This window comes from Hyperoodon ampullatus, assembly GCF_949752795.1.
Source record: "Hyperoodon ampullatus genome assembly, chromosome: 11".
Lineage (NCBI taxonomy): Eukaryota > Metazoa > Chordata > Mammalia > Artiodactyla > Ziphiidae > Hyperoodon > Hyperoodon ampullatus.
In genome coordinates, this window is record NC_136924.1 from 95,839,535 (window position 1) to 95,865,855 (window position 26,321).

The following is a 26,321-nucleotide window of genomic DNA, read 5'->3' on the forward strand; positions in this document are numbered from 1 at the left end:
TAATAATTTTTCCAGCTCAACCCCCTTGGTGAGACATTGACATCTGCCTTCATGGTTGTCATGTGAGCTTTTATTACTCCTTACTTCCTCCATTCCGCTAACCTTCTAGGTAGTTGGCTTGCCTCTAGCTTTCTCAGCCCTAGTTCAGCTTACATGTCGACACCAGAATAACCTTCCTGAAACCAAACCCTGCTCAGGCCCTTTCCTCCCCTACTCATTGATTACCTTTAATAATTCTCCTTTGCTTACAGATTAACGTCCAAAGTATGGTTTCATCCTCAGCCCTCAGTTTTCCCTTTCTCTCAGTCTGCTCCCGCACACTAGTCATTCTGCAGATGCCATCAGCACCCTGGGCATTGAATGCTTGCAATTCCCTCTGCCTAGAATTCCTTCCCTTCTCTACCTGCCTGGTGAAATCCTTCCCATCCTGGAAAGCTCAAGTGCTGCTTTGTGAAACGTTACTTATCCCCTCAGTCTGAAAGGTGGTCTCCCTTGTTTTTTGGGGTTGCTGTTGAAATTCTCTTCTTACTAGTTTGTGAGCTCTTTGATATAAGGACCATGTCTTCATTTTTATCTACTCAATACTTTCCTTATGCCATAAGTATACACTTGTTGAATCAACAGTGATTTCAGTGAAGAGGGACTAGAAATCAGAAAGTTGGGTTTTTCCTTTTTTCACTCATTCTCATTTTGGTTGTTCCTAGCTACAGGACATAAGTATTCCTTATATGCTTTGTTATAGTTGAAGAAGGTCTCAGTTATATGCTCCAGAGTCAGTTAATATTAGGGCCCAAGAAAGTAGCATTGAAGACAAATTTTACTTTGGTACATAGACGCTATGGCCTGGGAAAAGGAAAACTGGATATCATGTGGCACAGCTACTGATAAATCTGGCAGCTTACTGTCTGATCTCAGTTATCACAACTGGCTAAGATTGCACTTGGTTATATTTAGCTTTTTTTTAGCTTTTTAAAAAAATCATTTCTGTTATTGCCTCTTGACTGTACATGAGGAAAATACATATGGTTTGTGACTAGAACTCATACTCAGGAGCTCCCCATCAATCCCATATTCTCTTGAGAAAGAAAGGAAAAAAGAAGAGGATTACATTTACTTGCAAGTCCCTTAAGCCTGGGGAATGTGTAGGCTTGGTATGGTTTTCACAGCAACCATGGTTGAAACCATGTCGTATGGCATTTATTTCAGAATAAGAATTGTCATTTTCAGTCCCTTTTTGAAAGTTACTAAGATATGGGGGTGGTATGTTTTTGAAAAAGCTCTAGTATACTAAAGTCTGCATCTCAGTCAGGAGTGAAATAATTGTCCTTTGAGACCTCATGTTCTGCCCTATCAATCTAAGACTAGTGTCATCCCCTCAATTAAACACAATAATGCATTAAGACCAACCATGAATGTTTCTGTTTGCTTTTTAATATATTCTTTTGTCTTATGTGTGTTCTGCCACTGCACCTAATAGTAGTAAAAAAATGTCTTTGAGGCAATTTCTGTGGATGCTTTAACTGGCTGCATATCAGCATGGGACCACTAGAGGACGGGCTCCCCCTAGCAACTCTAGCACAGTGGTAGGAAATAGTGCTCAGATTTCCTGGTGGCAGGGGAGACACCTAAAGACATAAATGAAGACTGTCAAGGGACATTTCATCTATGGAGTCTATAAACATGTACCCGATCCAAAGTTTGTTGGGAATGTAGAAAAACAGCTGTTTGGGTAGGTGGAAAATGAAGAACAGAATAATACTTTCTTCAGACTTTAATACTTAAATAAATCTTTGAATGGGGAATATACTTGTTGATTTTAATGAACCCCCCCCACCCCAGTCCCACCAAAATAGGTGATTAATGGGCAGTAAAGAGGAGTGGTTATGAGCATGAATTTGGAAAGAGACAGACTGCCTTGGCACAAAATTTTACTCTGCCACTTACTGGCTTCTTGACTTGGACAAATTAACCCTTGTTTGCCTTGGTTTCCTCATATGCAAAATGAGGATAATAGTTCCTAATTTATAGAGTTATTGTCAGAATAAAATACGTTAAAAATTTAAGGTGCTTAGAACAAAGCCTGGCATATGGTAAATTCTCTGTTAGTACTGCTTCCACTACTGCTGCTTGGCTGGCTATCCTAATTCTGGCTATTAGGATTGCAATAACATGGTAAGTATAAGGGCAAAATGATGAGATCCTTTCCTTTTTTAAAAAATTAATTTTTATGGGGTTATAATTGACATATAACATTGTAAATGTTTAGGTGTACAAAATGTGATACATTTATTGCAATAATCGTAGTGTTAGCTAACACTTACGTAATTGTCATTTCTTTTTGTGGTGAGAGCAACTAAGATCTAATCTCTTAGCAACTTGGAAGTTTGTAATATAATATTGTCTATACAGGCATACCTCATTTTATTGAACTTTGCTTTATTGCACTTTGCAGATACTATGTTTTTTACAAATTGAAGGTTTGTAGCAGCACCTCATCGAGGAAATCTATCAGTGCCATTTTTCAATAGCATTTGCTCACTTTGTGTCTCTGTGTCATGTTCTGGTAATTCTCACAATATTTCAAACTTTTTCATCATTATTATATTTGTTATGGTGATCTGTGATCTTTGATGTTACTACTATGACTTGCTGCAGGCTCAGATGATGGAAAACATTTTTTAGCAATAAAGTATTTTAAAATTAAGGTATGGGGCTTCCCTGGTGGTGCAGTGGTTGAGAATCTGCCTGCCAATGCAGGGGACACGGGTTCGAGCCCTGGTCTGGGAAGATCCCACATGCCGTGGAGCAACTGGGCCCGTGAGCCACAGCTACTGAGCCTGCCCATCTGGAGCCTGTGCTCCGCAACAAGACAGGCCACGACAGTGAGAGGCCCGCTCACCGCGTTGAAGAGTGGCCCCCGCTTGCCGCAACTAGAGAAAGCCCTCGCGCAGAAATGAAGACCCAACACAGCCAAATAAATAAATTTATTAAAAAAATAAAATAAAATTAAGGTATGTATGTTGTTTTTCAAGGCATAATACTACTGCACACTTAATAGACTACAGTGTAGTATAGACATAACTTCTGTATGCCTTGGGAAACCAAAAATTTGTGTGACTTGCTTTATTGCAATATTCGCTTTATTCTGGTAGTCTAGAAGTGGACCTGTGATTTCTCCAAGGTATGCCTATAATGACTGTACTATGCATTAGATCTCCAGAACTTATCTACTGGTTGAAAATTTGCATTTTTAAACTGCATCGCCCCAATTCCTCCACCTCCTATCCTCTGGTAACCACCAGTCTACTCTCTGTTTCTATGAGTTTGGCTTTTTTAGATTCCACATATAAGTGGTATCATAAAATATAGTATTTGTCTTTCTCTGACTTTTCTCACCTAGCATAATAACCTCAAGGTCTCTCCACGTTATTGCAAATGGCAAGATTTCCTTCTTTCTTATGGCCAAATAATATTTTCTTGCATATGTATACCACATCTTCTTTATCCGTTCATTGCAAGTGGACCCTATGGTTGTTTCCATACCTTGCTATTGTGAATAATGCTGCAATAAACATGGGAGTGCATATATCTCTTCAATATCGTGTTTTCATTTCCTTTGGATATATACCCAAAAGTGGACTTGCTGGATCATATAGTAGTTCTATTTTTAATCTTTTGAGGAAACTCCGTACTGTTTTCCAGAGTGGCTGTACTAGTTTTCATCCCCTCCAAGAGAGTGCTAGGGTTCCCCTTGATCCACATCCTCACCAACACTTGTTATCTCTTCTTGTCTTCTTGATGATAACCGTTCTAATAGATGTGAGAAGATATCTCACTGTGGTTTTGATTTTCATTTCCCTGATGATTAGTGATGTTGAGTACGTTTTCATGGGAATGGGTCCCAAGCATCATTCTTGCCAGCCTGGGCCCCAACCCCAGGACTCAGAACAGTGTGAATTAGAAATGGTTTCTTTGTGGTCTTGAGTCACACTGAGTCAGTCAACTGCTTGTGACTCTAGAAAAATGATCTTTTGGCTATTTGTATGTCTTCTTAAGAAAAATGTCTGTTTAGTTCCTCTGCACATTTTAAAAATTGGATTGTTTTTGTTTGTTTTGTTATTGAGTTGTATGAGTTCTTTGTATATTTTAGATATTAACTTCTTCTTATCAGATATATGGTTTGCAAATATTTTCTCTTATTCCGTAGGTTGTCTTTTCTTTCTTTCTTTCTTTCTTTCTTTTTTTGATTGTGTCTTTTGCTGTGCAGAAGCTTTTTAGTTTGATGTAGTCCCAATTCCTGATTTTTGCTTTTGTTGCTTGTGCTTTTGGTGTGATATCTAAAAAATTGTGGCTAAGACCGATGTCAAGGAGCTTCCTCCATATGTTTTCTTCTAGGAATTTTATGGTATCACGTGTTAGTTTAAGTCTTTAATCTATTTTGAGTTAATTTTGGGGAGTGGTCTAAGATAGTGGTCCAATTTCATTTTTCTGCATGTGGTTATCCAGTTCTTGCAACACATAGTTTTGTTGAAAAGACTGTCCTTTCTCATTGAGTGTTCTCAGCTCCCTTGTCAAATATTAGTTGACTGTAAATGCAGGAGTTTATTTCTGCACCTCTATTTAGTTGCATTGGTCTATGTGTCTCTTTTTATGCTAGTTTTTTAATGTTTTAATTATGATAGCTTTGTAGTATAATTTGAAATTAGGAAGTGTGATGCCTCTGGCTTTGTTCTTTTTTCTCATGATTGCTTTGGTTATTACTTTTTTGTGGCCTTTTGTAGTTCCACACAAATCTTAGGATTATTTTTTCTATGTCTGTGAAAAATGCCATTGGAATTTTGATAGAGGTTGTATTGAATCTATAGCTGGCTTGAGTAGCATGGACATTTTAGCAATATTAATTCTTCCAATCCAAGAACACAGGATATATTTCCATTTTTTTGTGCCTTTAGTTTCTTTAATCTAAGTTGTAGTTTTTGATATATAGAACTTTCACTTCCTTAGTTGAATTTATTCCTAAGTATTTTATCGTTTTTGATGTCATTGTGAATGGGATCATTTTCTTTATTTCTTTTTTGGTTGTTTCACTGTTATTATATAGAAAGGAGACTGATTTTTATGTGTTTAGTCTGTAACCTGAAACTTCACTAAACTGATTTATTAGTTCTACCAGTTTTTTGGTGGAGTTCTTAGGATTTTCTATATATAGGATCATATCATCTGCAGAGACAATTTTACTTCTTTCTGATTTGGATGACTTTTATTTCTTTTTCTTAACTTGATTCGTCTAACTAGGACTTGCAGTACTATGTTGAGTAGGAATGGTGAGGGTGGCCCCCCTTGCCTTGTTCTGAACTTAGAGGAAAAGCTTTTATCACTGAGTATGATGTTAGTTGTGGTCCTATCATATATGAACTTTATTGTGTTCAGGTATGTTCCTTCTCTACCCAATTTGTTGAGAGTTTTTATCGTGAAAGAATGTTGTAATTAGTCGAATGCTTTTTCTGTATCTATTGAGATGATCCTGTGATTTTTGCCTTTCATTTTATTAATGTGGTGTGTCACAGTTGTTAATTTTTGTATGTTGAACCATCCTTGTAATGGTTGAACGCCACTTGATCGTGGTGTATGATCCTTTAAATGTGCTGTTGAATTTGGCTTGTTAATTTTGTTGAGAATTTTTGTATCCATATATCAGGAACATTGGCCTTTTCTTGTATCCTTATCTGGCATTGGTATCAAGGTAATGCTGGTCTTGTAAAATGGGTTTGGTAGTGTTCCCTCCTCTTGAATTTTTGGGAAGAGTTTGGAAAGGATTGCTGTTAATTTTTAAAAACGTTAGGTAGAATTATTTAGTGAAACCATCTCGTCCTGACCTTTTCTTTGTTGGGAAGTTTGTGATTACTGATTCAGTATACTCACTTGTTATTGGTCTGTTCAGATTTTCTATTACTTCCTGCTTCAGTCTTGGTAGGCTATATGTTTCTAGGAATTTTTCTATTTTTCTAGGTTATCCAGTTTGTTGCTATGTAATTTTTCATAGTAGTCTCTCATGATCCTTTGTATTTCTGTAGTATCAGTTGTAATGTCCCTCATTTCATTTCTGATTTTATTTATTTGAGTCTTTTCTCTTTTTTTCTTAGTCTCGCTAAGGGTTTGTCAATTTTGTTTATCTTTTCAAAACACCAGCTCTTAGTTTTGTTGATCTTTTCTATTGTTTTTCTGGTCTCTGTTTCATTTATTTTCACTCTGACTTTAGTTATTTCATTCCTTCTACTAACTTTGGGCTTTGTTTTTCTTTTTCTAGTTTCTTGAGGTGTAAAGTGAGTTGTTTATTTGAGGTCTTTCTTTTTTCTTAATGTAGGCATTTATTGCTAAAAACTTCCCTTTTAGAGCTGTTTTGGTAGCCTTGCATAGGTTTTGGTATGTTGTGTTTCCATTTTTGTTTGTTTCAAGATATTTTTTGATTTTCTTCTCTATTTCTTTGACCTATTGATTGTTCAGGAGTGTGTTAATTTCCATACATTTGTGCATTTTCCAGCTTTCCTTCTGTTATTGATTTCTAGTTTCATACTATTGTGTTTGGAGAAGGTACTTTGTATGATTTCAGCATTCTTAAATTTGCTAAGACTTGTTTTTTGGTCTAACAAATGATCTATTCTGGAGAATGTTCTGCACTTGAGAAGAATGTGTAGTCTGCTTTTGTTGGAAGGAATGTTCTGTATATGTCTATTATAGGTCCATTTAGTCTAAAGTAGGGTTGAAGTCCAATGTATCCTTTTGATTTGCTATCTGGATAACCTATCCATTGTTGAAATTGGGGTATTGAAGTCTCCTACTATTAGTCTGTTTCTCTCTTCAAATCTGTTAGTATTTGCTAAATATATTTAGGTGCTCTGATGTTGAATGCATATATGTTTATGATTGTTATGTCTTTTTGATCATTATATAATGACCTTCTTTGTTTCTTGTTACCATATTTGGCTTAACGTCTTATTTTGTCTGATATATGTATAGCCACCCCTACTTTCTTTTGGTTTCCACTTGTATGGAATATCTTTTCCATCCCTTCATTTAGCCTATGTGTGTTCTTAAAGCTGAAGTGAGTTTCTTATAGGCTACATATAGCTGAGTCTTTTTTTCTCAGCCACTCTGTGTCTTTTCATTGGAGAATTCAATCCATTTAGAGTAATTATTGCTAGATAAGGACTTATTAATGCCATCTTTCTAATTGGTTTTTGTCTGTTTTGTAGTTCCCTTGTTCCTTTCTTCCTCTCTTGCTGCCTTCCTTTGTGAATTGATGATTTTCTTTAGTGGTATTCTTTGATCCTCTTCTCTTAATTTTTTGTGACTACTGTAGGTTTTTGCTTCAGGTTACCCTGAGGCTTACATAAAACATCATTTCCTTCCTTCCCTCCTTCCTTCTATCTATCTATCTATCTATCTATCTATCTATCAATCATCTATCTATCTGTCACAGTGTTGTGTGCTGTTAACAATTTAACTTTGGTTGCATACAAAAATTTCACCCTTTTATTCCCCCTTTTTATGTTTTTCATGTCACTATTTACCTCTTTTTATATTGTGTGTCCATTAGCAAATTATTGTAGCTATAACTATTTTTAACACTTCTGTGTTTAACCTTTATACTAGAGTTAAGTGGTTAGCATACCACCATATCACAGTATTAGAATATCTGAATCTAACTATATACTTACTTGTATCAGTGTGTTGAATGTTTTTGTGTTACTAATTAGCATCCCTTCGTTGGTGCTTGAAGAACTCCTTTCAGCATTAATTACAAGGGAGTTCTAGTGGTGATGAACTCCCTCAACTTTTGTTTGTTAGGGAAAGACTTTTTCTCATTTCTGAATGACAACTTTGATAGGTAAAGCGTTCTTGGTTGGCTGTTTCTTTCTTTCAGCACTTTGAATATATCATTCTATTATCTCCTGGCCTGCAAGGTCTCTGCTGACAAACTTACTTATAGCCTTATGGGGGTTTGTTTGTATGAGAGAAATATTTTTTCTCTTGTTGCTTTTGAAATTCTCTCTTTGTCTTTGATTTTCGACAGTTTTACTATAACGTGACTTGGAGAAGATTGTTTTAGATTGAGATTTTGGGGTGACCTTTTGCCTCATGAGTTTGGATGTCTAATCTCTTCCCAGGTTTGGGATATCTTTAGCCATTATTTCTTTAAACAGCTTCCTGTCCCTTTCTCTCTTTCTTCTCCTTCTGGAACTCTAATAACAGGTAGAATGTTTGTCTTAATGGTTTCCCATGCGTACTGCAGGCTTCTTTTCTTCCTTTTCATGCTTTTTTTTTTCTTCTTGCTCCTCTGATTGGATACTTTCAATTGATCTGTTGTCTTCATCACTATTCTTTATTCTGCTTGGTTAAGTCTGAAGTTGAAGCTCTCCATTGAATTCTTCAGTTCAGTCATTGTAGTCTTCATCTCCAAAATTTCTGTTTGGTTCTTTTTTATGTTCTAGCTCTTTGTTGAACTTCTGATGTTTTTCTTGTTGTTTTTCTGATATCATCAAACTGTTTATCTGCGTTCTCTTATAGCTCTCTGAGCCATTTTCTTTTCTTTTCTTTTATTGCTTGCACCATATGACATGTGGAATTGTAGTTCCCTGACCAGGGATCGAACCCATGCCCCCTGCAGTGGAAGCATGGAGTTTTAACCACTGGACCACCAGGGAAGTCCCTGAGCCTCTTTAGAACAATTATTTTAAATTCTCTGTCAGGTAATTCCTGGAACTCCATTTCTCTGGGGCAAGTTACTGGAGGCTTACTGTGTTCCTTTACATGTTTCCCTGGTTCTTGTTATCCTTGTAGCCTAGCATAGTTGTCTGAGTATCTGAGGAAGCAGTCACTTCTTCCAGACTTATGGACCAATTTTGGTAAGGGAAGACTTTCACCTGTGGGTGGGGGCATGCTGAAGCATGCTGTAACCCCAGGTCTAGTGATGCAAGGTGCCAAGTGCTGGGGTGTGTAGTTGCACTGGGTCAGGGTCAGGGTGAGAGCATGATGTGTTTTCTGTTCAGGCTGTTGGGGTCCACAGCATCAACAACTGTGTGGTCCTTAGCTCTGGCTCACTCAGGCCGGGGGGGTAGGGAGGGGTACGGAGTGCGGGGCGAGCCTGCGGCGGCAGAGGCCAGCGTGACGTTGCACCAGCCTGAGGCGCGCCATGCGTTCTCCCGGGGAAGGTGTCCCTGGATCACGGGACCCTGGCAGTGGCGGGCTGCACAGGCTCCCCGGAAGGGAGGTGTGGAGAGTGACCTGTGCTCGCACACAGGCTTATTGGTGGCGGCAGCGGCAGCCTTAGCATCTCATGCCCATCTCTGGGGTCCGCGCTCTCAGGCTGGTGAGTGCCGGTCGGCACCGATCCTCTGTGCGGGAATCTCTCCGCTTTGCCCTCCGCACCCCTGTTGCTGGGCTCTCCTCCGCGGCTTCGAAGCTTCCCCCCTCCGCCACCCGCAGTCTCCGCCCGCGAAGGGGCTTCTAGTGTGTGGAAACCTTTCCTCCTTCACGGCTCCCTCCCACTGGTGCAGGTCCCGTCCCTATTCTTTTGTCTCTATTCTTTTTTCTTTTGCCCTACCCAGGTACGTGGGGGAGTTTCTTGCCTTTTGGGAGGTCTGAGGTCTTCTGCCAGCATTCAGAAGTGATCTGTAGGAGTTGTTCCACGTGTAGATGTATTTCTGATGTATTTGTGGGGAGGAAGATGATCTCCGCATCTTACTCTTCCACCGTCTTGCCCTCCGGCCCTGAATTTATTTCTTTATCTGCAGAAATATACCCTGGAGAAAAAATATAAGAGGCTGCTGAGGCTGTTGCTTCTCCCAACCTCTGAAGCATAAGAGATCTAACACACAATGGGGCAAGAAGAACCACAAAATAAATGTGAGTATTTTTTCTCCTTTTAGTTTTGAAGAAGCATATTTAATTATGACTAAGATTTTAAAATATGAATTGATGATAGTTGTAGTTGTGCAGATTGAAGATGGTGATGGGGAGGAGGAGGATGAAGAAAGTGAACATGATTTTGGTGAAGAGGAAGGACATCAGTTCAAAGATTTCGGGTAGTAGAAACTTCTTTACTAAATGTAAACTGGGGCAAGAGAGGACACCAAGTATATAAAAAGTAAGATGAAAACGAAGAGGGTAATTTGGGAAGATTCTTTTAAGGGAAGAGAGAGAAGAAAGATACAGAAAAAACACTGGGGAAACAGTGTACCTGAGGCTGTGACTTTATCTCGTTTTATGTTCTACTCAAGTGACACAAATGGACTTGTATTACAAGAATATTAAAAAAATGCTTTTGAGAAATATACAGAATGAATGCAGAAATATATAATTTTAAAATTAATGTTTATCACCCCACCCAAACTTCAATGGGATCACGACGTACAATGGTCCTGAAAATCACATTTTTTTAACTTAAAAAAAATATTTATTTATTTATTTATTTATGGCTGTGTTGAGTCTTCGTTGCTGCGTGTGGGCTTTCTCTAGTTGTGGTGAGCACCGGCTACTCTTCGTTGTGGCCACCGGCTTCTCATTGCAGTGGCTTCTGTTGCAGAGCACGGGCTCTAGGCACTCAGGCTTCAGTAGTTGTGGCATGTGGGGTCAGTAGTTGTAGCGCACGGGCTTAGTTGTTCCGTGGCATATGGGATCTTCCTGGACCAGGGCTCGAACCCGTGTCCCCTGCATTGGCAGGTGGATTCTTAACCACTGCGCCACCACGGAAGTCTGAAAATTATGTAACAATATGTTTTGGAGATTTTTTCTGTCAATACATACATGTTTACATGATTATTTTAATTGATATGTAGAATTTCATCATATGAATTCATCATGATTTAGAGTCTCTGCTACTGATGATACACATGCAAGTATTAGGTTCTAGGTGGTTTTTTTTTTTCTATTTCCATAATTGCTGCAAGAATATCCTGTTATTTCTACAGGCTTGATCTCTAGAATTGAAATTGTGGCAAATGTAATGCATTTAAAATTTTATAAATGTTCCTAAGTTGATCTGTCTAAAAGGCTTTCCACTTTACAGTTTGGCAGTAGCATTTATTTCCTCACTGAATATTTATTTCCCCTAAGCCTTGCTACACTACATATTTTCAATTTACTTTTTTTTTTTTTTTTGCGGTATGTGGGCCTCTCACTGTTGCGGCCTCTCCCGTTGCGGAGCACAGGCTCCGGACGCGCAGGCTCAGCGGCCATGGCTCACGGGCCTAGCCGCTCCGCGACATGTGGGATCCTCCCGGACCAGGGCACGAACCCGTGTCCCCTGCATCAGCAGGTGGACTCTCAACCACTGCACCACCAGGGAAGCCCAATGCCATAATATTTTGGTCTACATTTCTCCGAGCATGCTTTTTGTTAGTTTGTTTAATGGATTTTTGATAATTTCAGCAAATTTCCTGCTCAAATTTTTGCTCAGTTTTCAAATTGATTTTTGAAATTCTTTCTATAGTCTGGATATTAACATTGTAACAAGATTTTTCTTCCATGCGTTCCTTGTGTTTTAACATTACTTTTGTTGTATAGAAGCTTTGATTTTTATGTACTCATGTTATCCATTTGTAATGATTTTTGGGTTTTGAGTCTTGCTTATAAAAAGCCTTTTCCTAATCCGAAAAAACAAAAAAAAAATTGTTTACATTTTATTTATTTATTTATTTATTTATTTATTTATCAGTGAGCTCTAAAATTGATTTATTCAGGGGAAATCTTTAAGCTCTCTTCCAGATCTAAAATATTTTGGATGATCTCATCCTTAGTTTTCTCCTGGGTGGAATTAGCTTCCCTAGTTCTTGTGGCTGAGAAGAAGATAACCTATTTATCTTTCTTTTTATTTTAGTAGAAGGAGGCCAGCATTCCCAGCTGATACCTTGGGCCACTGCTATTTTTTCATGTCACTTCTAAGTGCCTGTTTTATTGAAAGCTGTGTGGGTAAGTTATTAGCAAAAGTGGAACTCCTTGAATTATTTACCCAAACACCATTTATAAAGTTACTCTAAACTTTTTGTTATCATGATTTTCCCCAACATACCAATCCAGAATGCCTTCAGGGGCTTGGATTTAATATTCAGAGCTACATACTTGACCTTATATTCTTTGATGATGCTGCCTTGTGTCAGGGAATGAAAGATGGAATTTAGACCATATCTATACGTGTGAAGTTTGGTGACTGTAGTAAATCATTCCCCATTTTGGACCAGGATTTCAAAGGACTGCATCTTACTAGTAAAGAGTAACCAACAAAAAACAACTTTCAGATGGACTGTAGTCTGACTTTGAAAAGAAGAACAGCTGGAAGACTTGTTCTTTCTGATATCAAGACATTGTATAAAGTTATTATAGTTAAAGTAATATAGTATAGATACAAGTGTAAACAAATAGACCAGAGGAAAAGAATAGAGAGCTATGTTACAGATCTTCCATGAACTTTTTATATAAAACAGAAGGGGATAGTGCAGAGTTGTAGGGAAAGGACAGTTTTGTTCAATTAATGTGGTAGAGACCATTGATTATCCATATTTTAAGAACGAAATTGTTCTCCTGCCTTATATCGTACAAAACCAATGTAAGTTGGATTATCGGCCAAAATGTAAAAAGCAAATTAAAAACACTTTTTAGAAAATACATGGAGACTACATATTCATGACCCTGAGACAGGGAATGATTTCTTAAACAAGTCACCAAATGTGCTAGCCATTAAACAGAGTATCAACAAAGTATACTACATTAAAGTAAGAATTACTGTACAACAAAAATACCACTAAGAGTGAAAACAAAGCCACAGGATGATATTTGTAATGCATATAATTAATAAAGGATTAGTGTACAGAATATAAGAACAATTCTTTCCAATCAATAGGAAAATACTGACAATACAACAGAAAAAATGGGCAAAGTCTTAAAGAGGCATTATAAAAAAGAAAAAATGAAATGTCTAATAAACATATAAAAATATGTTTAACTTCATTAGTTTTCAGGGAAATGCAAATTCAACTCACAATGAGATACCACTGCAAACATTCGAGTATGGCAATAAATAATTTTCAGGATTTTTAAAAAGGGAGGGACAGAATGACTTTGGTAATCCTGGTATTATTCTCATAAATGTTAGTTGGATATTAGGTGGTGAAATAGTTATGCAATCTGTTACAGATGACATACATGGTATAACTAATTTTCCTTTCAATTTTCACATGAGGGGTCACCTGGAATTGCTGTCTTGTGGGCTGGAGAGCCTTCCAGTCCAACTGCTATTTTCCTTTTAATGACAACAAGACGTGGGCTCAGAGTGAAAGCCACTGTATGGGGATGGGGGCTCATCTGGCCACCATCAGCACAGAAGCTGAGCAGGTATGTTGAGAGGCTTACATCAGTTTCTCTGCTGGTTTGAATCTCTTTGCAGAGAAAGAGGAATTTCTATGATCTGCTATACCTCTGTGCCTTTGCTTCATCTCTTCCAACTGCCTGGAAAGACTTTTCTTCCTCTCTCATTTTTCTTTACATGGCCAACTTCTTCTGGTCTTCCCAGATTTGATTCATGTGTTATTTTCTACAGAAAACTACCCTGACCACCTTCTCTGCTCCATCTTTCCTATTCTCGTTTGGAGATACTTCCGTGGTACTTTGTGCATCGTGTGACCATGACACTTACTTCAGTGTTCCAATGAGTCCTACTTTGTAGAGAGCTGGAGCCATGCCTTAAGCATCTTTGCATCTCCAATGGCCTGTGCAGTGCTAGGCACACTTAGATAGGTCCTGATAAATATTTCATGAGTAAGTAAATAAATGAATGGTTAATCAGGATTGATATAGCTTCTCAGAATAGAGCACAGGAAAAATAATTAAGAAGTATGGTTGTCATTCTAAATAAAAAAAAATCTCAAGGTAAATTCAATTTGAACTGAAATTTATTTCCTCAAGTAATATATTTCCATATATGTACGATACCATGACTCAGATTCTATTCTTGGTTAGCAGGGTTTCCTGGAGGATTCTGTTTCCATGGCTTTGCAACTGTAGGTTCACCAGCTCCTGAATAAAGTGGAGTTTAATGAAATACACAAACAATTGATAAAGGCAATTTTAAAAATAAAAGTTCCTAGAAATCCAATCCTATTAAGCACTGTGCTAAGTGATTTGCAAGTTGATCTCACTTAATCTTCACAGTGACTCTATGAAATAGTGGAGTCATCCCTTTTGGAGTTGAGAAAACTGGGATTTGGTGAAATTAAAGCACTTGTTAACATTATGGAATAAACGCCAGAGGCGGGATGTGGAAACAGATTTGATGCCAATGCTTTTGTGCTTAACTAGTAATTTCTTTGACTTCTTTCCTCTGTTCCTAACATAACAGCTATCACCTGATAAAGGCAAATATACTTATAAAAATTCACATTTTTATGCAGAATGTTATCACTCAATTTTTGGATAGACGATTTTCATATTTCCTGGGACTTACAGATGAGAACCTTGAAGGCCAGTGGCATTGGGTGGACAAGACACCATTTAACCCACAGATGGTGTGAGTATACTGACTGGGGCAAAAGAGCTTTATAGGCAAAGGTGAGAAGAAGACAGCAAGCAGAATTCATTTTGGGGTGGAGTATACCAATGTAAGAAAGCTTACTCAGAATAGAGCATTGTGTGTTGAATAACCTCTATACTAGGCGACTACTATGCTTGTGTTGGACAGTGCAGCTCTAAATGTTTCACTTGGAGCATTTTCTCTGCCTTGTCCTCTGGCCTCTACCATACCCAACATGTATAGACACACACACACACACACACACACACACACACACACACACACACACATTTCAGATTCTGGCACGAGGGTGAACCCAACAACTACCAGAAAGAAAAATGTGTTGTCTTTCTTAATGACAAAGACAACTGGGCCTGGAATGATTTTCCTTGTGACTTTAAGACAAGTAGGATTTGTAAGATACATGGAGCAGCATTCAACAAGAAGCCTAGGAAGGGGTCCCTGTTATGAGGACAGAAAAGAAGAACCAATTAGACTAGGGAAGAATGTACATGCATTGTGGGAACAGAGAAAACATTCTCAGTCATAGCACATTTTCAGTCATTATGGCCTTAGTTATTCTTGTTTAATTCATTCAAGATAATGTGCTTTTGTGTAGTGTTTTGGTGGAAAAAAATCGTATTTTTCTGTGAGAATCAATTTTCATTAACTTTGCTTTCTTGATAGTATTTCAAGGTATTTACTTTTCAGTTAGTGTGTATTGATTAACGTATCTAAGAGTAGCTTGAATGGTGAAATCTATAAGTCATTGTTTCCTCTGCTCCAATTCTTAGCTCTTAAAGTTCAAAGGTGGGATATTCCTACTGGTAGTGGTGTATCATTGTTTTTAACCCAAATATCACAAACTCTTTAAAGTTTTTAAGCAACATTTTTATTGTCTGATGCTTCATTTTCAGACTTCTTAATAGTATGCCATTAGATTGAAATTCCACGAGCAAAATATTTTCTGAATAACAGAATAGAATAGTTAGAATTATGGTATTGCCCAGGTAGAAAAAAAAGTCTATTTACCTTTTCAAAAATTTACTTCTTTCTCCACTTTAAAAGTCTTCCCATAGTGGGGAGTCTCAAGCTGACTTAATTTCTTTTTGAGTGGAAAAGTCCCTTACAGGCCACCTTTACCAAACTCCTTTAATTCTATAGCTGTGGGCACAAAACACTTGGGAAGCCAAAGAGCTCACCTTCACATGTCTAGTGTATGACAGAAACAGGACTATGGCCCATATCTACCTTTCATAGCAAGTGAAATGTGTTCCCTTTGGTATTACGGGAGAGTTACTGGAGGTGCTGTGGCCTCTTGGCTGAAAGGTAATAGTTTTTAATTATTCTTGCAACATTGTATTAGTGTTTCTGTATTTTTAATTTGAATCAGAAAAAAATTATATTTTCAATCCATTTATGTAAATTGTTAGCATGCTTCTTTAGAGCTATACAGCTGCAGTTCAAACTAGCAAAGAAATCATGGCTTTAACAACCTAAAGTTATGCGTTTGCGATGTGTGTAGTTTTAATTGTGAAGCAGTCATATCCAACATCAACGAAATAAGGCTGTCTTCGTACATATATTCATTTTGCTGATGTTTCCTACATCCAAGCGAAAAAATTTCAAGCGACAGCTTTTTAACCTAACTTCCTTACCACTGTTTTTTTTTTTTTTTTTTTTTTTTTTGCGGTACGCGGGCCTCTCACCGCTATGGGCTCTCCCATTGCGGAGCACAGGCTCCGGACGCGCAGGCTCAGCGGCCATGGCTCACGGGCCCAGCCGCTCCGCGGCATGTGGGATCTTCCCGGACCGGGGCACGAACCCCTGTCCCCTGCATCGGCAGGCGGACTCTCAACCCCTGCGCCACCAGGGAAGCCCCTAACCACTTTTTATCATTCCATTCGTCTCCGACCGCCTATCCAGGGCCACTGGACAGAACAAGATCTCATGATTCACCTGAAGTCCTGACTTCATCCCTACCTCTAAATTCTTTTTTAAAATTTAGGGGAAAAAAAAATTTTAGGGGAGGGCTTCCCTAGTGGCGCAGTGATTGAGAGTCTGCCTGCCGATGCAGGGGACAGGGGTTCGTGCCCCGGTCCGGGAAGATCCCACATGCCGCGGAGCGGCTGGACCCGTGAGCCATGGCCGCTGAGCCTGCGCGTCCGGAGCCTGTGCTCCGCAATGGGAGAGCCCACAGCGGTGAGAGGCCCGCGTACCGCAAAAAACAAACAAACAAACAAACAAATAGTATTTATTCTGTAAATTAGTGATCTTGTAAGTTTGGAATATTAGTGTTTGATTGATTGTGTGCATGTTTGTGTGTGTCTCTGTTTAAAGCTGATACTTTTAACTGAAATAGCAACAAGTGACTTTAACTGTGTTAGCCATAAATTACATAGCACAAATCTACAAAACATGTTGAAATAAATTTATGTAAATGATAATAGGCTTGTATAGTTAATATTATCCATTTTTCACTGTATTTAAAGATTCAGTTGTCGATAAAATATGACCTGTTTGTGATTTTATACATCTGTGTCTACATCTATACCTCTAATCTATTTCTCCCGCTGATGTTCATTTTTCATTCCCTCCATGGCTACCATCACAGACCAAGTTACCATCTCTCTTACCTGGATTATTGCAATGGCCTTCTGATTGTTCTCCCTGTTTCCACACTTGGTCCCTTTCAGTCTATTCTCAAGTCTCATGGCACCTCTCCTAGTCTTCACAATTTCTTTAAGACAGCTGATAGTAATTTTATAAAAATAATTGCCTATTTCTTTAGGACATTGCAAGAGTCTTAGAGCTTTGAAACACTTAAAAAATCTAAACACCTTTTATCTTTGAAAATGTAATGTATGTGTGCATTAAAAAGGCAAACAGTAAAAAACATTAATAAAAGTATAAGGTGAATCTCTCATCCACCCTGAACCCCTAAATGCCTCTTCAAAGTAACTATGATTATTGGTTTCTTATATGTATATCTATATATGTTTCTATTTCCCCCCATGCATTCACACATGCACATGCAAAAGCTACCTAGCTATGCGCCATCCAATGAATGATTTTAGGGCTATATTGTTGAGAAAGGAAAAAGGGGGTGGGAAGAGGAAGAAATAGGAGAGCAAGAAGAACATTTTACTTGATTCCTTATCACTTTTCTTTTAGGGACCCTTCAGGAAAATTTTTTTTGTGGTAATCTATAAGACCTATAAAATTCTTGAAGTTCAAGAATTCTTAAATTTCACCTCAATTTTTTTATTCATTAAATTCAAGTAAAATTAAACTTAATGTTTTAAAAGACTCATCTGTTGTATGATTTCTAACTATATCAACTTGGGGTTTGAATTTTTTTTCACTTTCATCTTTATACAGTTGTGCTCTGTAGGAATTTCTAATAATAAATATGTATCATTTTTATAAGATGTAGTACAGTGATTTTTATTTTTAAAAAAATTGGGGACCCCAATGGTAATAGTGTTTAAGTTGTAACAGTGGTTTATTTGGGGAATATGGTCTTGGGAATATGAATGATTAAATACTCTTTATTTTTTGCAACTTTTTGGGTTTTCTGGTGCCTAAGTATTTATGTAGTCCTATAAAATACGATATTTAAAAACAGTTTCAGTTGGATGATTTCCTTCTCAAAGAAGAATTTTCCTGATAAATAATTTAGGTTCTAATGATCTTTACTTTAGCAAATAAACCCTTAACAATTGTTTCTTTTCTTGCCAAGCTTTGAAGACAGAGTTAGTTGTATAACTTAAATTATAAATGGTGAAATAATATACATTAATATTTTTATATGTCTTTCAATATCGATATAAAATGTAAGATAATTATAGCCACCTGAAGTACAACAACAATGAACAAAAAATTTCCACACGTTTTTCAATGGTTCCTCATTGATACTTATGAGATGAAAAAAAGAAATTAGAAAGTTGAAGATATTTTTATTGGATTACTTTCAGGTTGAATAACTTTTGTTTTAAAGGCATATTGATTTCAAAACTACAGATTGTTATGTATGCCTAAGAGAAATAAATGTTTGTAAAGAAAGCTAATATATTCACTTGTTCAGTTGAATTTTCCCATTCAATGATTACGCATTCCAATGATTTCAAGGATCTCTTTATGGTGCTGTGTGCAAGAAACATAGTTACAAAAGCTGCCATGTTATTTATATATTCTTGAATAATCTTGTCAGTATTGATAGAATATTATGGAATAAGTGGATAGGCTTGAGACAAGAAAGTGTCAAGTTGACTGTTCTCTTAGAATAATTTGACTATTGGACTCTGGTTCTGGCTAAGCAATAGATACAAATTTGGGTGCGATCCAGTTAGTCAATGGAAGAGAATAGAGAGGAAATGGAGTTCCTGGGATGAGTAGACTGGATGACAGTCTCTTTGGAGCTGAAGGTTAGCATGATCTTTCTAAGAAGGTGCAGTAAATGCCTTTGGCCGGAAAGTCCACACCAGTCTTTTTTGCAGGAATACGTTTCATGACTTGAAGAAGTTTCCTACTTATTATATAGGAGAACATAGGGAGGAGATATGCTTAGGTAGGGAGTGAAAAACAGGATGAAATTGAGAAGAGAAGACAGACTTTTCAGGAACTAAAAAGTAGACATGACACAGAGCCTGATTTCGAATTGTTCAAGGCACTTTCCAAAATCCTCTTCTTTGCTGGATTTGGAGCTTGTTCTGTGTCCCTGTATTTTCTTACAAATACTCATAACTGAAGCAAATGTACCAAAAGGAGAAAGGAATACTCCTTTCCCCCCCCACCACAACATTGCTAAAGAAGCTTGGTAAATTCTGAGAAATCCCGAGACTGATGTAGAGAAAAATGCACTTCTGTCAATATCATGAATTACAACATTCAAAACTATGTATTTTTATTTACATCAAAGCAACAAACACTTATGAAGTCTTTATAAAGTGCAATGCACACTTTTCTTATGTTGGAGTTGTGTGGCTGTGATTATCACTTGTTCCTTCTCATTTATATGTTTAAGTTGTGCCTTCTGTCTTGGAGACTTTTCTCTGTTCAACTATTTCTTTCTGGCATTTCACAAATCCGGAACATATTGAAGAAACAGGGCATATCATTCCAGTTTTGCCTTGGATTTGAAGAGTCTCTTATGGTGGCGCAGTCCTCCACTGTAACTATGTTGTTGGGCTCTCCTATATCCCAGAAGCTGAAAGAGAGAGACATGGGAGATTTACAAGAGGTAAAGTAACCTGTAAACTAGGCAAATTACATTTATGTTATTTAACTTCACAACAATTTTGTGAGGCAGGGATTATAATCTCTTATTGATAAAGAAAAGGAATCTCAGAAAAGCTAAACCATTTCTCTAAGTCACAGAGTTTGTGAACAGTGAAGTTAAACTGGATCTTTCTGACTTTCTGTTCTGCTATGATGTCTCATGGCTTTAGATCCAGAATGAGATGTTATGGGAAGGTTTGATATCCTGATGGATTTGTTTCCTTCATACTCATATCTCATATCTTGTTTGTTCCCTTTATTCTACAGAGTTTGTATTAACTGAGGCACATACTTCAGTCATGTTACAGTGCTATAGTGAAACAATGTTTTAAAGGATCAGAGCATCCTACTTTTACTCCATAAGAATCTGTCTTTCTCAAATCACTGTTTTTGTCTCATTGACTGCAGTTTGTGGGCATAAGACTACGAATTCCACTCTTTGTCTTGCATGCATTTCCAATGAATTAGTGCACAATTCTAAGCCTCTTCTCATTTCATCTGTTATTTCCCCTTTATTCTTGAGCTAGTTCTAGGAGATGGGAGCAGTAGATCCTTGTGCTTCTCTTTTCTGTCTTCCACATCAGCTCTTTCCCTTCTTGCATCTAATATCACCAAGAATGGACTTGAATATACCTCCTGGACCAGAAGGAAGTTCTGAAGACTCTCCTCAATGGTGGTCTAACTTTACACTTTGGGCTAGTGTTATAATTCTACTACAAGAAGGAAATTACCTCAGAGACTTTGTGAAAGGTGTACCATCTACCCATTGCCACTGGCCCTCAGTCACCTGGTCCGTCAGTCCAATATAAAACTCTTTCTTTTTAGGTTTCATACTGTGAAGGAATTCCTATGGAAGATACACACAAAATATGAGGAGATCAATTATTCCAATTCTGAACAAATGTTGAACATAATTGTTATTAAAAGAAATAAAGTCGGATCTAGACTAGAGATGACAGAAAAATGGGCCTGAAATGGTAAGATCATAGAGGATTACCTCCTGGTTTGTTTATTGTGGTAAAACATACATAACATAAAATTAAACCAATGAAAAAGAACCTTCAACAGAGAAGGAGGTTCTCAATAACACAGTCAAAGTTTATCTACTGTTATTGGTAGCCCAAAACATTACAAATCATAGCTTAAAGATCATGGACATTTTGCTTGCCCTCTTTCACATGTTTATAAACATACTGGTCATTCTAAAATGAAGTCCCAACCCTCTTTTTTCCTGCCTTACTAATTAAGGAACTGAACGTGGAAGTTCCTTTTTTTTCTAGTTTCTTCTAGTAATGAAAATAAAGTTGGTATTGACTTACAGAAATGGGAAGAACAGCATGTATTTCAGTAAATTCACTTAACAAATAGTAACTGTGGGCCAAATACAGTCCACATGTATGGAAACAGGGATGTGTCCTGTGAAGAGTGTTTCATTGGCACTGGAGGAAGCTGTACCCCAACTACCTGCTCCTCTTGTGTGTTGATAACCACCAGATGAGCTCCCATGCTCGAGCAGTTTTTTAAGCTTGCTGTCCAGGTCATGGTGTTAGTAGAAAAGAAATAGCAGCTGGATTGAAAATGTACCCAGTTCAATGGACAGCAATTCTTGACTGAACCTAGAAGGAGAGAAGTTTCTGTGAGGGTCCTCACAGAACTGGGTAAGTTACAGAACTGGGTAAGATAACAGAAACCTTCCTCTGGGCCCATAAAGTTCCTCATTTATCGTCCAAAGCCTTGGAACCCCTGTTATGCTACTGACATGGAACCCTATTATCTGTTCATAGACTTCCAAGTTCAGAGAAAAATTATGCATTTTATCTGAGTGACCTCTAAGCAACCACCTCTCATGTTGCCCAAACAATTTACCCTCCACAGAATCTCCACACTGGTTGTCCAGATGGGCTACACTTCTTAGACTTATAGAATTTACGTCTTTGAAGTTTATGGGAACCCTCCTGCACTGTTGGTGAGAATGTAAATTGATACAATCACTATGGAAAACAGTATGGAGGTTCCTTAAAAAACTAAAAATAGAACTACCATATGCCCCAGCAATCCCACTACTGGGCAGATACCCTGAGAAAGCCATAAATCAAAAAGAGACGTACCACAATGTTCATTGAAGCTCTATTTACAATAGCCAGGACATGGAAGCAACCTAAATGTCCATTGACAGATGAATGGATAAAGAAGATGTGGCACATATATACAATGGAATATTATGCAGCCATAAAAAGAAACGAAATTGAGTTATTTGTAGTGAGGTGGATGGACCTAGAGTCTGTCATACAGAGTGAAGTAAGTCAGAAAGAGAAAAACAAATACTGTATTCTAATGCATATATATGGAATCTAAAAAAAAAGGAAAAAAAAGGTACTGATGAACATAGTTGCAGGGCAGGAATAAAGATGTAGACATGGAGAATGGCCTTGAGGACACGGGGTGGGAGGGGGGAGCCGGGCGAAGTGAGAGTAGCATCGACATATACACACTACTGAATATAAACTAGTTAGCTAGGGGGAAGCAACATCATAGAACAGGGAGATCAGCTAGGTGCTTTGCAATGACCTATAGGGGTGGGATATGGAGGGTGGGAGGGATTCTCAAGAGGGAGGGGATATGGAGACATATGTATGCATTGACTGATTCACTTTGGTGTACAACAGAAACTAACACAGTATTGTGAAGTAATTATACTCCAATAAAGATCTATTTAAAAAATTAAAAATAAATAAATAGTATAGTCTGTCTCAATTTAATGGTGAGGAAATTATAGCCCAGAGAAGGAAGTCATTTTCTACTGTCATGTAGCATTTTGCTAAGACTTGGATGAGGAATATATGGAAGAGTATAGGGAGCATACTTCTAAGGTATTTTTCCAAATTTCCTACTCCATGCATTTTTTTCTCCACCTCATTGTGGAAGCAGGTGATGAATGAAAACAAAAAGTGCACTTCTGGGAATAACACCTTCCACTTCTAGATTGACTCTTCAGACATATACCTCAAATTTATTCTAAAAGTTTGCTATAATGTCTGCAAAGTGTCCTGCCCCAATGCTAATTGCACTTCCAGAGTTTTATTCCTGTCCTCTTTTTTTTTTTTTTTGTGGTACGCGGGCCTCTCATTGTTGTGGCCTCTCCCGTTGCGGAGCACGGACTCCGGACGCGCAGGCTCAGCGGCCATGGTTCACGGGCCCAGCTGCTCCGTGGCATGTGGGATCTTCCCGGACTGGGGCACGAACCCGCGTCCCCTGCATGGGCAGGCGGACTCTCAACCACTGCACCACCAGGGAAGCCCTATTCCTGTCCTCTTACCCAACTCCTCATTATTCTCTGACAGTACAGGCAAGATTTTGCATTTTGCTTTTAAAAAACAGGACCTAACAGGACTACTTTGTTTATCCCCAAATCAATCTAGAAGCCAGAGAATGTTGATGTGTAAATTTAGCTGTTCAAATTTGAGGACTATTATACCTAATCCATCATTATAGCAGGAGAACTCTGTGGAATCCTCAGGTGGCTGGAACTTTTTCTCATCACAGAGCTGAAAGGTGTGATATGTCACTGTAAGGAAAGGGGCACAGTTAATGTTATTACTCTTGATAAAAATACATTATATCATCTCTGTAGTTATAAAAGTACCAATAATTATGATATTTCCTTACTATCTACTTTTCCTTCAGCATGGAGAGGAACCGAGCTTTACTTACTCAAAGAAAGAAGAGAGATTTCACATTTCATGGTTTTCCTGATTTATGAAAGTAAACGTACTTTTTTCAGGCCCAAAGACCCAAAGAAAACAAATGTGTTTGCGCTCTCTCTTACGCCAAGTCTAACCTCTCAAACCTTCCTTCCAAGAAGTGATTTGTTGCGCCTCTGGCTAGGATCTCAGAGCAGGGTTACACTAATAACAAGGGTACGGGGGTGTGGGTGGGGGACTCAGGGCCACTAAGGAGATAAAAGATGCGTACCGTGAAAAATGTGTCACAGGTCACTGAAATTGGGTAACAGTTTTATACTGGTTGGGGTTTCTGGCTTGAGATAAATAGGGGGGAAATTGGAATAGAAATACCCTTTGTGGGAGAAGAGAACTCACAGGCAACAAGGAAGAATTCACTCCTAATATTCACCACGGAGCTTGAATTTGACCTTCAGAACTCACCAACACATCTGGTGATAAAACAGGCACTCAGTAGCAGGATGCAGAGCCCAGCAACGGTCCATAAGAACACTTGGGAAGAGAAGCATCCTCTTTCTGGAGAAAGACATAGACAGGGTCAATCTTCCCTTAAAATCTACAAAAGAGATACAAGAAATTCCTATTACCCTGCTTCTCTCCTTCTACTTGCATTGTCTATATTGAGTAATTCTCAAACTTCAACATGCATCAGAATCATTTAGAGGGCTTGTTAAAACACAGATTGTGGGACCTCACCTCCAGAGTTAAAAATTCAGTAGAGCTGGTATGGAACCAGCAAGTTCCCAGGAGCTGAGGACGCTGCTGGCCTGGGGACCACACTTATACAACCACTGGAGTAATTCATTACGAACTTTAAGACTCTGACTCATAGACTTGGATAGATGTGCAATTTTTCCTTTCAAACTCTCCCAGATTTCTCCCTTTCTTTCCCTGTCTTTCTCTCTCTCTTTCTCCCTCTTCCCTGATTTTCCTGTCTCTCTCCTGCACTCCTCTTTTCAGTGTCTCCTTGACCAAGTCCTTTGTAAGTGAGTCAGATAAAACATTGATGATCTAGCAGTTCCTCTCCTCCTCCCTCCCATCACACATTTTACCTACAAGGAGAGTGAGTTGCAGAGATGTGAAGTGACTTGCCCAATGGGACACAATGAACTATGGAAAGCATAGCTCTCCCTAAACCCAATCTCCAGCAATCCAGTGTAACATCTAGTCTTCTAACCCTCCTCTTTTATTTTCCTCTCTTTCATTCTCTGTCTCTCCTCTTTTACTCTACTGGATATTTTCTATTGTCCTATCCCCAACATATTTAACATGTCTTCCACAAAAAGATCTATGAAAGAAATGGGATAGTTGCAAATTTTACCTGTGCTTTGTGATGCAGATGATTTGGATGAATCCATTCTTTCTCTTTCTGTCTCTCCCTCCTCCTCTCTGTCTCTCTCCTCAGTTTCTAAGTATAAGAGTGTTTTGTTGATAAGATTCAAAGAAAAAGAATCTTTAAGGATGAATACTTTAACTGTATTTTAGGAAGCTCAACCCTAAGACTTAAGAAAATTAACTTGCTCTGTGGCTGTGTGTTTAAGTCAGGATTTCCTTTATTGCATAAGGAGGACAGGGAGTTTATTGGGCAGCAAATCAGTCTCCTCACTCCAGGAAACAACAGAATGGGGAAATGATAACATTTTAAGTACCAACAAAACAGACTGACCTTAGGGAGATATGAGGGGCTTAAAAAATATTGTTTTAGGGCTTCCCTGGTGGCGCAGTGGTTGAGAGTCCCCCTGCTGATGCGGGGGACACGGGTTCGTGCCCCGGTCCGGGAAGATCCCACATGCCGCGGAGTGGCTGGGCCCGTGAGCCATGGCCGCTGAGCCTGCGCGTCCGGAGCCTGTGCTTCGCAACGGGAGAGGCCACAACAGTGAGAGGCCCGCGCACCACACACACAAAATATACATATATTGTTTTATTTTGCTCGATAAAATTTTTCTGCTTTCTTCCAGGCTTAACTCATCCCTAAATTTTTCCTTGACACCTGTGGAGCTTACCTCTGCACTCCCAATTTCACTTTGATCTTTGGTCTCTTTTTAAAAAAATTTTTATTGGAGTCTAGTTGATTTACAACGTTGTGTTAATTTCAGGTGTACAGCAAAGTGAATCAGTTATACATATACATATATCCACTTTTTTTTTTTAAGATTCTTTTCCCATATAGACCATTACGGAGTATTGAGTAGATTTCCCTGTGCTATACAGCAGGTTCTTATTAGTTATCTATTTTATATATAGCTGTATATGTCAATCCCAATCTCCCAATTTATCTCTCTTCTCAATTATCCCCTGATAACCATAACTTGGTTTTCTACATTTGTGACTCTACTTCTGCTTCGTAAATAAGTTCACTTGTACCCTTTTTTTTAGATTCCACATATAAGTGATATCATATGATATTTGTCTTTCTGTGTCTGACTTACTTCACTCGGTATAACAATCTCTACATCTATCCAGGTTGCTGCAAATGGTATCATTTTGTTCTTTTTTATGGCTGAGTAATACTCCATTGCATATATGTACCACATCTTCTTTACCTATTCCTCTGTTGATGGACATTTAGGTTGCTTTCATGTCCTGACTATTGTAATTAGTGCTGCAATGAACATTGGGGTGCATGTATCTTTTTGAATTATGGTTTTCTCAGGGTATATGCCCAGGAGTGGGATTGCTGGGTCATATGGTAGTTCTAGTTTTCTATTCACTTTGATCTTTACTTTTACCCATTCGTT

At 38.2% G+C, this 26,321-nt stretch overlaps 2 protein-coding genes across 2 annotated transcripts; one reads left to right on the top strand and one right to left on the bottom strand.

The window, feature by feature from the left end:
* Positions 1-9,878: 9,878 nt before the first annotated feature.
* LOC307060500 (C-type lectin domain family 4 member D-like) lies at positions 9,879-15,034 on the top strand (the record flags this gene model as incomplete). Its single annotated transcript, XM_079714995.1, is given in 6 exon segments — positions 9,879-9,906; positions 11,879-11,920; positions 11,923-11,970; positions 13,238-13,389; positions 14,445-14,560; positions 14,860-15,034. Coding segments are annotated over 6 exon segments (561 nt in total).
* Positions 15,035-19,621: 4,587 nt separating this feature from the next.
* Positions 19,622-24,941, bottom strand: LOC307060800 (C-type lectin domain family 4 member E-like; the record flags this gene model as incomplete). The annotated part of the gene is made up of 6 exons (XM_079715563.1): positions 19,622-19,772; positions 20,575-20,690; positions 21,308-21,459; positions 23,319-23,408; positions 24,007-24,099; positions 24,905-24,941. 6 exons carry the CDS (start codon positions 24,939-24,941, stop codon positions 19,622-19,624), a joined length of 639 nt encoding a protein of 212 aa, XP_079571689.1.
* Positions 24,942-26,321: the final 1,380 nt, after the last annotated feature.